General features: G+C 36.2%; 1 protein-coding gene across 4 annotated transcripts in view; it reads right to left on the reverse strand.

Moving 5' to 3' along the window:
* Positions 1–172: 172 nt before the first annotated feature.
* INTS6 (integrator complex subunit 6) overlaps positions 173–16,522 on the reverse strand; it is a 45,669-nt gene continuing 29,319 nt past the window's right edge. For 3 of the 4 annotated variants that reach the window (XM_052786177.1, XM_052786178.1, XM_052786176.1), the window contains 14 exons: positions 16,083–16,266; positions 14,924–15,049; positions 13,907–14,061; positions 11,331–11,483; positions 11,058–11,190; positions 10,445–10,539; positions 9,912–10,022; positions 8,082–8,297; positions 7,847–7,973; positions 6,460–6,602; positions 5,569–5,803; positions 4,447–4,818; positions 3,883–3,976; positions 173–757 (listed from right to left, as the gene is read on the reverse strand). In XM_052786177.1, coding sequence (XP_052642137.1) covers positions 664–757; positions 3,883–3,976; positions 4,447–4,818; positions 5,569–5,803; positions 6,460–6,602; positions 7,847–7,973; positions 8,082–8,297; positions 9,912–10,022; positions 10,445–10,539; positions 11,058–11,190; positions 11,331–11,483; positions 13,907–14,061; positions 14,924–15,049; positions 16,083–16,266 — 2,238 coding nt within the window. In that variant the 3' untranslated portion in view covers positions 173–663. The remainder of the gene's footprint in view (positions 758–3,882; positions 3,977–4,446; positions 4,819–5,568; positions 5,804–6,459; positions 6,603–7,846; positions 7,974–8,081; positions 8,298–9,911; positions 10,023–10,444; positions 10,540–11,057; positions 11,191–11,330; positions 11,484–13,906; positions 14,062–14,923; positions 15,050–16,082; positions 16,267–16,522) is intronic. The other variant, XM_052786179.1, reaches the window with a different exon arrangement.

Here is a 16,522-nt window from a genome sequence, read left to right on the forward strand (position 1 = left end):
ACCATAGTTGCGATTCAGCATTAGCTTCCTTGCTCTCTGATTAAGAACAGAATATCCAGTGATACAAAACTGCTCTTCACTCTCTAACACTGACAGTAGAACATATAAGCTCTGGAAAGGGAAGGCAAAATGAACCATTCCAATAAAAACTGTACTCAATCCTACACAAAGATTAAAATAGAGCTTTTATTGATGGAATAACAAAAGTGCTTTTCTTAAATATTTTTCAAAATACATTTATACAACTTACAATAATATATCCAAAATAACTGTATATACAAAACATTACCTTGTTTAATGTATGTGCTTTTTTTTTTTTTGAAAATTACAAAGCAACTTTTTGGCAAAGTTCAACCTCAAGAGGTGATAGTTTTGAAGGTTGGATTAAGAAAAATAGAACCTGAGGGAAAGTGACACTTAAGTCCATGACAAGCAAGAAGTTCTCCATTTAGTTAAATAAAAATGTTTTTGTAATATTTTTCACATTACAAAAATAACAGAAGTGGAGAAAAAAAAAAGATGATGGATACTTTTCTCATCATTTTATAGAGCAGCTTCTCATTCTTTCGGGTACAGGAACTTGAGATAAGAGTGCATGTCAAAAATGAATGCAACTAAGGACAGCAGCGCCCTGCTGTGGCTTTCTCTTGTGTGCAGTGTTTCTTAGCTGCTGTTGATATGGTTGACCTGATTGGATCTGCGATGGATTTCTTCCAGAAAACTCTCAAGCTGTTCTATCAGCATTCGTTTTTTAAACCTGTATTTAAAAGAAAGCATAATAATGGATGCACACAGTAATACATGAAACATCGTTCACAAAAATTTCACTGAACCCTGGAAACTTCAGTTATTATTTTAGGTCCAGTGCATGATGAGGTTATATATACCTCATATGTATATACGCTGTCTCCTAAAGTTCTGGTAAACTACTAACCTGCTCTTCCATTTAATGAGAGAATACAAAACTATGCTGACTGCAGTCTATTCTAGCATGTTGCTGAACATCACTCAGCCCTCAGAAAGCCAGGAAAAAGAGAGTTGAGTGCTTGCTGTTTCCAGAAGTTGTGAAGTACAGAAATAAAATATATGTCAAAAGAACTATAACCTTAAAGCTGGCAACAGCTTTTAGGGATTATTTGCATGCCTTCATGGTGCATTCACAAAAGTTAAGTGAAGTTGGTACTGGTGAAGGAATAGCCACTACACAGTACAGAGCAGATTTCCTGACAAGAAAATATAAATTAAAAGTTTGAGAAAGAAATTAAAGAAAATGCAGATGTAATCCATACCTGGAGTCTCTACAGTTCTATTCCATATCGATTACATAAATTTGAACAGCAGACCATTTTGTCCCCTTTGCTCACATCCCTGCCTCAGCGCTCACAGCTCCTTGCTGTTTCCAGCTAGCCCTCCCCCTTGCAACATTTCTGCATCTGAGAAGCCACATCCGACCGATACTTTGGCAGCTGTACACATACTCAAAGATAAGCAGCAATGAAAAGATGACACGCTTTCTCAGCTCGGTACTATTCTGAACTATAGATGGGGTTCAGTCCTGTGGCCGTAGTAAACCCCAGCAAAAGCCTCTAGTCCCGGCAAGACCTCCCAGTCCATGTTCTTGACTCACAGAAACATGGCATCTGCCCTAATTCCCAGACCACAGACCTCCCCACAACCCCAGCTTGACTACGGGGAAACAAGCTCCCATTGCCAACCACTTACTATCTTGTCGAATACCCGTGCTCTGGGCCCCTTACCCATCCTTCTCATCACAGTTCTCCTCAGTAACCCCACAGAAACCCCAGACTTCAAGTACTGCTTCCCCTCCATTCTTCCTCATTGCTTTCACAGCTGCTCCCTGCTTGTTGAAAAGTATTAACCTGGGATATAGGTAATTATTCCTTCTCATTCCCTGTAGTAAAAGTACAATTATCTAATAGCAAAGTGCTTTACTATAATACAATCCTAGTGAAAATTTAACGTGCTAATACTCTGTGCAAGTGACTGGGTAACATTACTTTCCAGAATACCTTCAAGCCCCTCTGAAGCAGCTATACAAGTTAACAGCAGACATTTCCTAGAAACTTAAAACCTGGTGGAAGGTAGGGAAAAAACACATTGCTAACTATTCTCACATAACTGCTGTCACAAGAATTCAGGTTTACAGTGCACTATGTCAAGTCCTTCAGCACATCTCACTGAAAGTTCTTTTCCAAATGCTGAACTCTACAGCAAACTATTTTTTCCAAGTCAACAGAAACAATTTACCACATTAACTAATATTGTAATTAACAGAATTAAGCATTGACTGTAATGCAACTCTTCACTCTAAGAATATTAGTTCCCTTAATAAAACTTCCTTGAGTAGTTCTAGCTATTGAGCATAAAGCTTCATTATTATTTTGAAATTGGTTGTATTACTTCTTGCCACTTTTATCACTAGTGGGTATTGGTCAGCATTTTGCCTAGGTACACACTCTGGGCTTTACTATGTGTATTAGTAGCCTAAAGCTCTTAATTTGGAGAATAAATAAAAGGGAACTAAATTTCTCATACTGAGAAGTTGGTTGATTTGGAGAATGTTGATCTGTATTTTGTCAGCTTTTGCTCTAGACTATTTCGCAGAGAATTAAAAAAACACTTATTCTTAGTGCTAGGACCACAAATGGCTTGCTATGCCAACTCCGGAAATACTGAAGACCTCTCCACTACATAGGCTACTTCCTTTTAGCCCTTTCCTAAATAACTCTTCAGTTTGTGCGTCCAAAGTTATAGCCATCTATTGGGAAGTCATGTCTCTTGTGTTCAGTAAGGACTCCTTATAAGCCCTAACACTACCCACCCAGGCTGAGCCAAATGTGTATCACTAAGCATAAGAAAAGTCTTTGCCAGAACAGAAATAGCTAAGGATTTGAAATTGAGATGTGGTATCTCCTTGTCTTTAATATTTTCACAATCAACTGGAAGAAAAAAAAAAAATCCATTATCTACCTCATCTTGATTTCTGCCTCTCAAAAGTGATAGCTTTTCTGCTATCAGAAGAGGAACTGCAGGACAGTCAGTTTCCACAGGAAGCTGAAAACTGGATTGTTTTAGAAAGCTTCCTCTCCCCTCACAACAATCTAGTGGATCAGCCTCCAGAATTGAATGGGGATGGTTTTTAAACACACACTTTGTTGCTGAAATGCTCAAGAGCTTTCTTAAGTCTGTGTTCAGAGTCAGAGCTCCTTGGAGCAGGGAAAGAGAGGAGGCATCCCAAATTTGAATTGCATTCCATAGCACTGCAAAGGTCATCTGTCAGTTAACAAAAACAAGACTATCCTGAGAACTCTGGAGAGCCTAGACATGTTTCCTGCAGGGAGTAGGGAACCTTGGTTAAATGTGATAGCTTGCCTGGATAAGAAAAGAAGCAGAGAACTGCAGTGTTATCCAGGTGGATAAAATGACCACACTATAAAAATCTAACCAAGGAGAGAGATTAAGCTCTTCCTACACTCAAACCAATAAAAATTAAAATTTAAAAACAGTCAACAGAAACAGAATTGCCAACCTTTTCCACCAGTAGATACAGAAAACTGTTGACTATGGTGGGAGAGAGGATTTAATTCTGATGCATCCAACAGCAACACTCAACCGCTGCCAAATTTTATAGGAAGAGAGTCACATTTTTAAAGACAAAATCTGAGGCAAAAAGGTAAGCTTGTGCAAACAACACACATCAGGAAGTTTATGTGTTTCTGGATTTTTTTCTAGGGAATTATTTATTTGCAGTGAAAAGCATTGTGTGGCAGGTTTCAAATAAAGAACTGCATGGTTGTCAAGCAGTTATGTATAGCAGTACATGGTGCAGTTTTAAAAGATTAATACAATTCAGTTACCTACCTTGAAGCTTCTTTAATAACATTTTGTAAAAATATCAGTCGGGTTTGTAAGCTTCCTTGTACATGCTTCAGTAAAAAGAAGATTCTTTCATATTCTTAAAGAGAAGAGCAAAATCATAGTTACTTAAGAAATGCCTATACAAATATCTGTTGTAATAGATCTGAGTGAAATCTAAGTGAAATGCAACAGATTTCATTCAGCTTTTGTAAGCTTTTAGGATATATCTCCTATCAACCAGGCCTGTAGCAATGACATACTGTTTAATGAACACTAACATTAAAAAAAACAGGAAACTGCAGTTTAGGGTATTACTGGAACACCTAACAAGTTAATTCTAACACTAATAATATAAAAAACATGACCATCATGGACATTGATAAGTATAGCAATGTTTTAATCACTCATCTGGGAAGTTTTTAGCAGAGGTTTTAAAACAAATCTTTTCAGCTTTAAATTTATTTTGCTTCAGTCTCATGGTTCATCATGTTTCTAAAATAGTGATCTAATGTGAATTCTTTGTCTAGCTCTCATGCCAATCACCTGAAAGAGATTTGGTATACTTACTCCTTCCTGGTTTTCGGATCTCTTTCATAATTTGTGCTCTTAGCTCTATATTAATCTCTCTGGAACTTCTGCAATGCACTGTTTTTCTCCCTTTGCTGGGTGAAGACATCGGCAAGTTCTCCTCAGTACTTTGCTCTTTACTACCTGATTTCTCATGATTCTCCAAAAACCCATCAACATTCAAGTTATTCCCTAAATGTTCATGGCCTACATCCTCTGTATGAGCTGCTGATCGATCCAATGAGTTGAACGGAGAAGAGGGCATTGAAAACTCTGAATGCACAGTATTTGGGAAAACGTCTGATGAAAGTGGGTCTGTAACATGATTCTCAACCACATCATCCATTGTAACCTCATTATTTGTTTCTGATGCTGAAAAAAAAAAAAAAGATTACACTTGCCAGTTTCACATTCTTTATCATCTGATATAAGTCAATAAGTCAGTTCAGTATTAAACTCTTGTAAAGCTATGCTCCAGCTTGTATAGTCTACTGTACATGCCAGGCATAAGAAAATGTGTTTGTGGGTTGTAACAGTGAGCACATTACTATATCTTCTGGCAATTAATGGCTTAAAAAAAAATCACAGGTATATTCCATATATGAAAAGGGAAATTGCTATATGGACTACCAACAAAAGAAAAAGCACCTGTAAAATCTGTTTTAATGACATGCTTGTCTTTCCCCATTAAATTGAACTGACAAAGTTTACTTTAGTGCTGAACAGTGAGCAAGACTTACAGCACCTCAGCTCCACACTACGGGAAGTGAATTCACCGCACTTGAAGCAAAATTCAAATTAACTTCACATTGTGATACTTTTGGAGCATCTGCATTCCCAGGCAAAGGAAGAACACCCTTCTGACTGTTTACATTGTCTCCTCATTTAATACAGGAAATACATTGTTTATACTGGGAAGTTCATATGAAAGAGACTTCTGTCTGAAGGACTATTTTAACTCTTTCTGTAATTAACCCCAGATGCAGACTTAAATACTGCATTTTCAAAAATGAGGGATAAAATTGCCATATTTGGGAAATCAGCCAGTGGTATTTCTACACAAACAAGTTTTTTGCATAAATTAAAAAGCAAACGCTCTAAAGATGATGAAGATTCACTTACTTTTGTGAATAGGAATAGGTTTAATAACGTCAGGCTGTGCTTGAGTGATTGGCGTTGGTGGCCCTTTCCCTCCAATGTGGTTATTCACAACTGGAGGAGTTTGCGGTCGACCTCTGAGCAGCGGGGACATACAACGTCGTCTTTTTGGAATCCCTTGCATATTTGGTTCTCCAGGTCTTTTATGTTTATTTTGAGGTCCTGATACAAATTCATCTGCTTCATCTATCATCATTCCCTGTAATTAATTTAATGGGGAGAATTCTTAAACTTTACGCCAAAAATACATCATATAAAATACAATGAATGCTTTGATGTTATGATGATGTTTACCATGTATAAGGCAACTATGTAAAACATGCCATTATGTACTGAATTCTCAAATGTCAACCAAAACCTCCCTAGACTAAATCAATGTGCTTAAGGCCCTTATCCAACAGTCTGCCTAGTAAGACAACTGAGTGGGCTGTCAAACTTCCTTTTCAGTAATTGCAAAATAACTAAAACATTTAAAAGAAGAGCTCTAAATGACATTGGTAATTTGGTCAAGTCCAAGACAGATTTGGACAAAAGGGAGAGTCCATGCTCTCAAAGTTAAGGGAAGCTTTTTATGGAGGAAGTTTGGTAAAGGAAACATGATTAGGTATTAGTTATACTACAGTGACAAACATATTTCATTTATAATACAATTCAGAGGCATAATACTGATTTTCCAACAAAGACTGCCCTCCATAGGATACTATTGATGGAAAAACATCTGAGACACTTTCTTGTAAGCAGTACTTTTCCAAATACTGGAAAGTGATTCTCCAATACATTGCTCTTTGAATGGTCTAATCAGCAGCGCACACACTCACAACAGCACATTTTTAAAAAGCTTTACAGGAAAGTCACCTTCTTGTCCAATTTGAATGGATTGCCAAATGTATGAAGCCTTCGTGGTTGATCAGGATCAAGCTCTCGGAGCGGAGAAGGTATTTGTTTTAGATACTCCTGGTAGTTTCCCATTTGTGCTATAGGTACACTGTGAACTTGATCTATCATAACAGAAGGGTTTATTAATATATGATACTGCTCACCTTATGAGAATTTAGTCTATATCCACTTCACACCTCCAGTTTTCAGTCTTTTATCAAATGCATTAACAAAATAGATTTGCAAAACTCACCATTATTCTTGCCTAACTGGTATTTATACCATCATGTTTTGAGTGCAGGAAACTTGCTTAAATGAATCAGTACGTGTCTTGTGTATTTATCATTATGACAGGGAAATAAGCAATAGTTGTCATACATGGATGTTAGTTTTCCAATATGTCCCATAAGTTTTCAACAGGGCAGATGGGTGAAAAAACTGAGACTGGGAACAAATTATAACTAAAACATTACTACAAACAAAAGACACATTAATGCAAAGTAGTAATGCCATGCTGCATACAGCTTTGACACAACCCAATTTTAGCCACCCAAAGTTTACTTGAGACTAGCATTTTCCCAAAGCAATGGTGATTTTTGACCACTGGAATCAATAAATTCTTAAAATCCATAGGACCTGATTCTAAACTTGTTATGGATTTAAAGTTGCCAAGCCTTTGAACAAGCAAAACATATGCTAGCAGAAATAACTAATGTTAGTTTTTTTCTGCTTTTAGTGGTTTAACCCCCTCCCCAAAGAGTAACTTCTCTGCATTTCACCTTACATTATCACTTCATTACAGATGTTAATCTGACCCAAGTAGTGGCAGGACTAATGTAACATACACTTTCACTTGCATTGCTCTTCTCATTTTCTCCACTTATTTCATCATCTTCTGTTGCCATAAAGCAGTATCAGAAGACAGAGTAGAAAGGTAAAGGAATAAATTAGCAGACTACTGAACTATTTGCTGTTGACCTAAGGCAGCACCCAGCGAGCAACCTTACTTTTCCACTGCTAAAAATCCACTTCTATGGAGAGAGATCGTAATGTTCAGAACTGTCCTGTGATTTTTCTCAGATACATCATGAAAGTTGGGAAAAAACAGTGAACAAAATCTTATTTAAAAGCCCAAGTCTCCTCATATGGACTAAAGGACAGAGCAGTGAATCTGCAATCTTCTCTAGCCTCACCATTTTTTGTTCCAGTAAGTTATTTAAGGAAAAAAAAAAATCTAAAAGAACATGCAGTTTAATGGCAGTAGCAGACATCCACGAAGTTTTAAAGAACTACACTACTTGTTATAGTCCTCAATTTTTAGTACCAATCACATCACAGGTAGACAAAAAATAAACTGTTATCTAACCTTCATCTTGTCCTTTGAGGAACTTGCGAGTACTCTTCAGTAAATTAGATCTCATTCGTGTTAACTGATCCAAAAGATTTCTTCTGGGTATGTCATAAGCATTTCTAAAAGTCTGAGGTTTCAAATCCTATGGTTCCAACAAATAAAGTTCCAATTAATACCGTATATGAAACAATATCTAGCATTTCAATGGAAGTATATTGAAAATAACAACATTACACACAGTGGTGCTTACCTTATTCAGCAAAGCTATTTGGAACCCAGCATACTCCTTCATATTGAGGTCTAGAGGTCTATGAGGAATTTCCCCAGTAATCCCCTGTAGCAGATGTTGAAAATCGTTCCTATGTGCCATAGACAGGTTGTGTGATCTGCTTCTGACCTTAATTCCAGTCTCTTGCGCTACCTTTTTGCCTACAGAGCCAATGACTCTATCGGACTCTATTTTGGCCTTAATTTGAAATAAATAAATAAATAAAATTGACAATATGCTCTTAAAAGGATTAGTCAGACTTATTCATTTTAAATTCCTACCCAGAAGATTCAACAATGTGCTAATACACTATGACGACCATAACCAGGATGAGTGCTTAAGGAGTGCTTAATACATAACCACTTAATGCTTACTACAATTTTAAATATAGTGAACAGTTTGTGCCTACGTCTTCTGCATATTTCTCCTCTGCTGCCCATTATGGTATCTAAGCACCAATATGCATGCAATGCTTTTATTTTCGTAAAATGCCATAATTTGACTAGTAATCCTCTGCAAATCTATCTGTACTCACATGGACTGTTTTCTACAATCACAGCTAAACACTATAGTTCTCAAAAGACTGATTCTCCCACAACTATAGTTGCGATCAGTCACACAATGGTATCAACTTTTTAAAAGCTCAATACAAATAGTCATAACATTAATAAATATGAAATACATTACAATACCCAATTCTGTTTGACTAGACAGACCTAACCCCCAATATTATGTTAGATTTGTACCAAAATCAAACATGTTCATAAATGCCAGCTTTTTGGCACAATATAGTTGAACAAAGAGCCAAAAGTAATTTACTAATACACCTGCCAATGTTGTTTTCGCAGTTTCACATAAATTTATAGCCTACTCAAAATCTGAATATATACTTATTAAGAATACTGGGTCTCTATTAGCAGTGCCTTTCAGAAGTTAGAAAAGCTTTAAGTACAATTTGCAGTGCATGTCATTACATCTTAGGAGTCTAAGATGTCTAGGTTGAGAGACCAGTTCACAGAATACTGAGCAACATGACTGATTTAACAGGATATACTGTAAACTTCAAGAAGTTTGCTCCTCAATCATTTTTATTAATGTTTTAAGAAAAATCTGGTCAAACTCATTAGTTAAGTTACAAGTACTTGCACTACTGTTTCTTGAAGTTTCAAGCCTACTGCATTTTTTTATCTTGAACAAGAAAGCTTAACATGCACAGTTTAACAAAATAAAAGTGAGGTAGCAAGGCAGAAATGCTTTAGCTGGTGCAGGAGACTAGTCAAAGATACGGGCACTATTCTGAACACAATCAACAATTTCAAAAGGTCACTTGCCACTTCTATGACTGTATCCTTATTGAGATTCTGAATTATGTCAGTTTATATTTACGGAACACTTTCTGTTTCATTTCACAAGCCAAAGAAAGGACACTTTCGAATTCAAATGCACAAAGTATAAATCTCTATTTTCTGAAAAAAATGCTAGAACATCTTCAATATCTAAGGTAAGACAACATGTTTTCTTTTGGACAAAAATATGTTACTGTCTGTACAAGTAAAAATGGTCCTTAAATACAAAAAAATCTCCATTTGTACCTCCATATCTATCTCTATAGTCCAGTCTATAAAGTCTATTTTTAAATGTTAAGTTTTCCCTCAATTCAGAAAACTAAAGTGCTTTTTTGCTAATTGCTTATGGGAAGGTATTAACTTGATCTTTCTGCTTTTTTTTCCCTTCAAAGCCATTGAACTTGAGTATTTTAAGATTATCCTGATATTAGAATAAGTTTTTACTGCTCTTTTGCTTCAACATTACCTGCTGACTCAACTTTTTGAGATATGAAATGACACTGTAACTAAGTCCATATTCCACATTGTCAGCTATAAGGTTAGGTGCTCCCATCATTCTCACAGCTTTCTTCAAAGGCTGAAACATGGAATATATTGTATAGTCATATTTAACTTTATAAGTGTTGTATACATACTTCAACTAACTGTATCCATTTCAAATAGAACCTGAGGTCCTCAAAGTTAGAAAAGAAGAAAAACAAAGACTTTCAAGGGCAGCATTTTTTTGTTGTTCTTTTAAAGCATTGTTCCATTCATACAGAATCAATTATGAACAGAGATATCATTTATATACAAGTCACAGCTGATGAAATTTTCATAACATTCAGGTCTCAAGCCTTCCACAGGACTCCAGTGAAAACAGTATTATTATGCATGAAGTTCAGCTATTCTCTCTTAAATTAATACATATTCTACTTGAAATAAGGACTACACCCATAGTGGAAAGATAACTATAGTTACATAACATAATAGAAATTTTAACACAGTAAGTCATCTTACCCCAAGATAATAAGGAGGCATTGTCTTCAAATAGCTTTCAAATGACTGTCGCCATTTCAATGTAGGCTTTGCCTTGTGTACTTTAAACAAGTCATCTGATGGTTATAAAAAGAAAAGAGACAAAATGAAAGGCATGTCTAGACAGCATTGCATCTTTTTTTCTAATAAAAGAAACTCTCAAACAAATGCCAATTGCTCAGTGCTTAAATTAATATACGTATTTTAACTTACGTATAACTAAACTAAATATACACACACACAAGATTAATGCTGCAGCCAAAAGATGGAACCTGATAAATTATTTATCAAATTGAACTGGTAATTGAGACAACAGATTGGGGAAAATGCATCCCAAAATAATGAAAAGTGAGACCACAACATATCCGAAACAGTGATGATTAAGTAAATTATCTTACACATTGAGTCTGGGTCATGAAGGTCAGCCTATTGGTGACAACTGAAACAAGTTACTGCTGACAAATACATTGCTCAACATCCTACCTTTCTACAGGTGTGTGATTAACACTGGCATTAATTGCAGTAATCTATTTAGAAGAGATCAATTCTGCAATTGCCTACCACGTAAGAAAATTTTTTATGAAGTGGTATTTACCTAGCAGTGGAAGGAGGACTGGATAATTGTAAGGCATCACAAATAAATTCACACAATTCAGCGCTGTACTAGCTTTCAAGTAACCAAAAGGATGACCAAGTTCACTGTATTTTGCACTATTGCTCACATATACCTGCAATAAAACACATTATATTGTATGTAAATCCAAAATATTGTGTGCTGAAATTTTACATCCTATTTTGATTATAGAATAAAGTCTATGAAAAACAGCATTCTACAAATAACTTCCAATTCAGCATGCACTCTACTTGCCTGCCAGCAGGTCTGAGGGGATTTTCTTTCCAGGATAAACTGGGTCAGTGGTGAAGGTTCTAACTCGTATTTATCAAAAGGCAGTTTGTCAATGACCATCGGTTCACAGTCAGTACAGGAAAATTTCACCACAGGATGAGATGTGCGAGGTGGCTAAACATAAGCATTCACTGTTAATAAGTCTGCACAACGATTAAAATGCAATTGTGCTATGACAACTAAAGTAATACAGGTTCTTTGAAAACAGACATATATTTAATAAGCCTATTCAATACAGGATTCATATTTATTGTTAGTGAGTCCTAAGCAATTAATTTATGACCTTAGCACTGTCTTATAACCTGAAGGAATCTTATTTTCTAAGTAAATGCCAATTGTTTTACCTAGTAAGTCTAGAACAGTATGCAAGTAAAACTTCTTGCATATACACAAAAACGTTGCAAATGGAAGTAAATCCCAGTGGGGACAAAAACATATCTTCAATGCTACTCTGAGGCATGCCCATCTTTATTCCCCACAGAAGTAGGCACTGTACTTTTGCATTTGCTGACTTCCTCCAGCACTTTTCCTTCTTGGCAAATTAAAGAGTTACAAGATTCAAACTGAACTATAATGACCAAGAGCAGCATGAGTTCAGAAAAAACAAGCTTTAGAAGAACTCACATTTTAACTAGGCCTGTGAAAAATTATTTCAATTCAAGCAATTTAAGTGTTTGGATTTTAATCTTTTTATTAATCACAGGGAAAAGGCCTTTGTGCCTTGAGTTTCAAGTGTAGGTTAAAAACATATTTGAAATTTCTTTTGCTGAAGGGAAAGCTGATTTTTTGTGTGTAATGAAAATTGGAGCTGTACACCTTCCACTCAAGGGTTTTCAGGAGAGGAACATAAGCTCTTATACTTACCCTGAGCCTCCTACAAGACCACAAGGCTCTGGGGAAGAGCTCAGTTGGGAAGCCTCCTTCCATTTACTCTCTTTACAAGAAGGCAACTAATAAATACATAAGATAAACTAGGGAAACACAGGGTTTCTTGGACCTTCCTACCACCTCAACTTGAAAGTAATTTTCCTACATCTAGAAACTCTAGCCTCTTCCTTTTAGGATGAGCCACCCAAATGTTATCTGTCCACAGAGCTGGGTCTTGCCTTGAGTGTCTCCACTCCGAGGAAGGTGTACTGTCCAAGTGCACACAAAACAGAAGGCCCAACCAACTGAAGGAACCGCAGTTCTCTTCAAAGAAGATGCCTCCAATAAATAATTGTGGTGGAGTTTTTGACCAAGCCATGAAGCTGTTATACTAGGAATAAAAAGGCTGCAAAAGAAGTTGAATGCTAAGACTTGAGAAGTCGAATAACCCTTGGCTGGACAGCAGAACTATTTTTACCTCAGAGCAGTGGGAGCAGCCATTTATATGTTGATCTGCCAACACAATTATTAGCAGACTTTCATATACATTTAAGAAAGCCTTGATAGTATCATTACCTACAGTACACAAAACAGTTGTTGGGGTAGGACTGTTTGAGACAACTCCACTGTGGATCAGGTAACAGGGAGGAAAAGAAAAATATCTAACTATGGACTCTTAAACAGCCAAGAGTTACAAAATACGCTAAGTTTTAATACCATGTTTTCAGAACAGTAAGGAAATACAAGTCTTGAAACATTATCAGCAAACTTAGCTCCACAATGTTGCATATAGAAGGTTCAATGTGGAATTCCAATTGATGTCAACAGGAATTCAGCAGCACATGCAATAATCCAGTGCTTTATGCAGTTATGAGAACTATACATGCTACAACTAAGAGAAGAATTTTCTCATCTTCTTGCCATTTGGGTAAGTCAACCTCATGTTTTTAGCAGATTCAGTTCAACAACTCTTCACTTAGCAAGATCTATTTTAGCAATCACAATCAAGATCTGCAGCAGCAGACAAACTGTACTGACTCTATACAGTGAATAGAGGCACATAAGCCATTGATAGTGATTACAAGGAGTGCACAGGACAGTTTTCCTACAAAGCAGCTTTTTAATATCCAGTACACAATGACATTTTGGTTTTTAAATGACTATAGAAGATTTACTTTTATTCATATATGCTAGCTTGCTTTGTAGTTCAGAAGGGCATCCACGTCCTTCAATGAATGTGGCCACAGATGCCAGCAATATCAAACCTGTAAACATGACTAAAATTTCATACTTGTATCACTCCTCAACAACCTGTATTTCAAAGAACTTTATAGATTTTTCAAACAAAGGAGATAAAATTTATGAGAAGATCAATAAGTTTGCTAGTCAGCACACTAGTTTCAGATCAAAAAAACCACAAAAATTCAATAAAAATCATCATGAAATGTAGGGAACAATTATACAACTGCATTATTTCTATTTTAATGATTCTCAAAGATCAGCAGAAATCTGCAACACAGGTTTACATGTGTCATTCCTTCTTGGGTCACACCATTTTTATGGTTGCTACAATGAAGTACATATCTCAAGATTTAAAATTCAGTGAATAGGAAATCCTGGGATATTCCCCAACACACAAACCCTTTGCTTTATCTAACTTCAGTACGTACCAGCGTTGGAGAATTTTGATCTGGCCAAAAGGATTCAGGAACAGGCCAATGACCTATAGGAACCCCAGTTTTAGGGTTTGGTCTGACATAAATAAGTTTGTGACAGCTGTGCCAGGGTTGGGGTCCAAAGGATCTAGATATATCCACCTGCCCATCTACAGAAGAAAAAGGCTTATGAGTCAAAATAGTGTTAGAACTCAAAAAGAGTATTAAACAACTTCTGTGAAGAGTTTAAGAACTAAACCCCCAGGGAAGCTCTTCCTGCAGTTAATATTTCTAACAGCAGATAGTTGTCAGTAAGCATTTCTGCAAAAACCCAGAAACTATGAGAAACCAAATAAGCATTGAATGTTTAGAGGATCAGAGCTGAGAAAGCCAATTATCTGGAGCCCTTCACAATAATCAGCTTCTTTCTCCTCCTATTGTTATTAACAGAGAGAACCTTTAAATTTCCATGCATAAAATAAAATTTTACACATGACTAATACCACTGGACTAACTTTTTATTGCAGCAAAGCAGGATTAAAAAAAATCCCACAAACACTTCTCAGTAACATCTTAAGAGGGACCTAGCTAAGCTATTTAGAATGAGAAGTTAAGGCTGCACAGTTGTATTTGCTATTTTAACTCAATGCAGTCACTTTACTACATTAAACAAAAAAGGGTAAGCATATAAACCCACGGTATTTCCATATCAAGCTATTTACATTTCTAGCTGGTTGAAAACTACTGCTTAAAACTCATGAACCCATTTAACTATGCTTGACGTGAATAACTGCATTTAAGACTACCTGAGTGATATGACCAAATGTAGAGGTTTTACATAGTGTCTAGCAGCTATACAGTATTTTGAAAAAGAACAACAGAATTTCAGACACAGCAGGTCCTTTTTGTAGTATTATCTTTTAAATTGCAACAGTTTTCCTTTTGTTTTACCAACTATTACATTAAGTTCACTAAATTATATGGATAGTGATCCCTGCCATTTGATATCATAGTGTAAAAAATTTCAAGTACCATCAATTGGTGAGGGATCTGGTCCAGCTTTTTCAAAATTTATTACCACTCCACTTTGCACTTTTTGCACCAATGACTCAAGACATTGATTGAGCATTCTTGGAGAGCACACACAATATGATCGACCTAGAACAAAACAGTCGAGGTTAAGGTTGTTCAGTGTTTCTGCCCTTATTTTAACTTAGAAAATTTAAAACTGTTTACCCATCACAAACATTGATTTACATATGGATCGCTGGTTTAAAACTTCTTCCGAACACTCCCTCTTTCTTTAAGCAGCAAGGCAGCCTAGTGAAGCAGTGACAGTGTTACATGCACCTCATTGGAAATGCTTGGGTTTTAGCCCCTTAATGACTTTAACTCAAATTCTTGGTTGCATTCATGGAAAACGGGCTCCCCCTTGTGACAGGCATCAACACTTAACTGTCCACGAATTCTAAGTCAAAGCACTGTTAGTACAGTATGACATTACAGTCAGAAAGCACTGGAATCAAATCCTTTTGGAATGCTTTTTAAATCCCTTTGCTTGCTCTCTATCACATCCCCTCCAATGCATCAGAATAATCATTATGTTTTTAATATGTGATGTAATAAAAAACTTTTACAAACAAATAAAATTAATGCCTGAGTTTGATCTGGAATATAATTTCTAAGAGATTAAGAATATGAGTTATGATGGAGAGAAGAGTACCAATTTTGCAGAAATATTATGCATTCTGCATTGCAGAAATTTTGCATTGCATTCTGCATGCTCTGGAGGGGGAAAAAAACCCCCACAACCCAACACATTTCCTTCACTTTTGGCTTCTTCAGATCAGAGTATGCCAGGAATTTATCAAAACTGTACTGCAGAACAGACTCAATTTTTACAATTTCTAATTGTGATACCAAGGTGCATTAGAAAAGAAGTTTTCTCTTCTAAAAAAACTGCTAAAGAAAGTAGATTCACACTCTTCCAAGACAGGTTACATTAAATTATCTGTAGCTTTAATGCAATAAGTGTCTTTAGTTTTATTATATCGGAGTTCTGAGTTTTCATAAGTAATGTAAGAACTTAGAAATACTCATTCCACCCCATGTACATGATTAACAGAGCTAAATTGAAATTTATTTTCATTTGCAAAAGTATTCACTTGTCAAAGGAAACCAGGGCACTCACCTCCTGTGACTTCACACATAGGTGTGATTGCAGAGTCATCCACTGGTACCCCTGTCATCTGCTCTGATTCTGGTGCTGTAATACCAGGCAAACGGAGAACCAAAGCAAATAACCTCTGATCCCATCGAAACGGTTCCTTAGTCAACTCACTTCCAGGTAGAGGGGAATTGAGAGGTAAATGGAGCTGAAAAGGAATTTAAATCTGTGAATATTCTGCTTTAAAAAAAAAAAAAAATCAGGTTACATCATGATGGCAATTCACTCTATATAAACACACTTATAACCTCTCCACAGATATTTATAGTTTAATTCAGGTACTGTACATTACAAGCAAGACACCCATCATTTAATCAACACTTCAAACATTTCAAGGCAACATGATGCACGAAGTTGAGAGTTACACACTAAGTGGGAACAACCGCTTTTTAAAACTGATCTAA

Source organism: Harpia harpyja, chromosome 4 (assembly GCF_026419915.1).
Source record: "Harpia harpyja isolate bHarHar1 chromosome 4, bHarHar1 primary haplotype, whole genome shotgun sequence".
Taxonomy (NCBI): Eukaryota; Metazoa; Chordata; class Aves; order Accipitriformes; family Accipitridae; genus Harpia; species Harpia harpyja.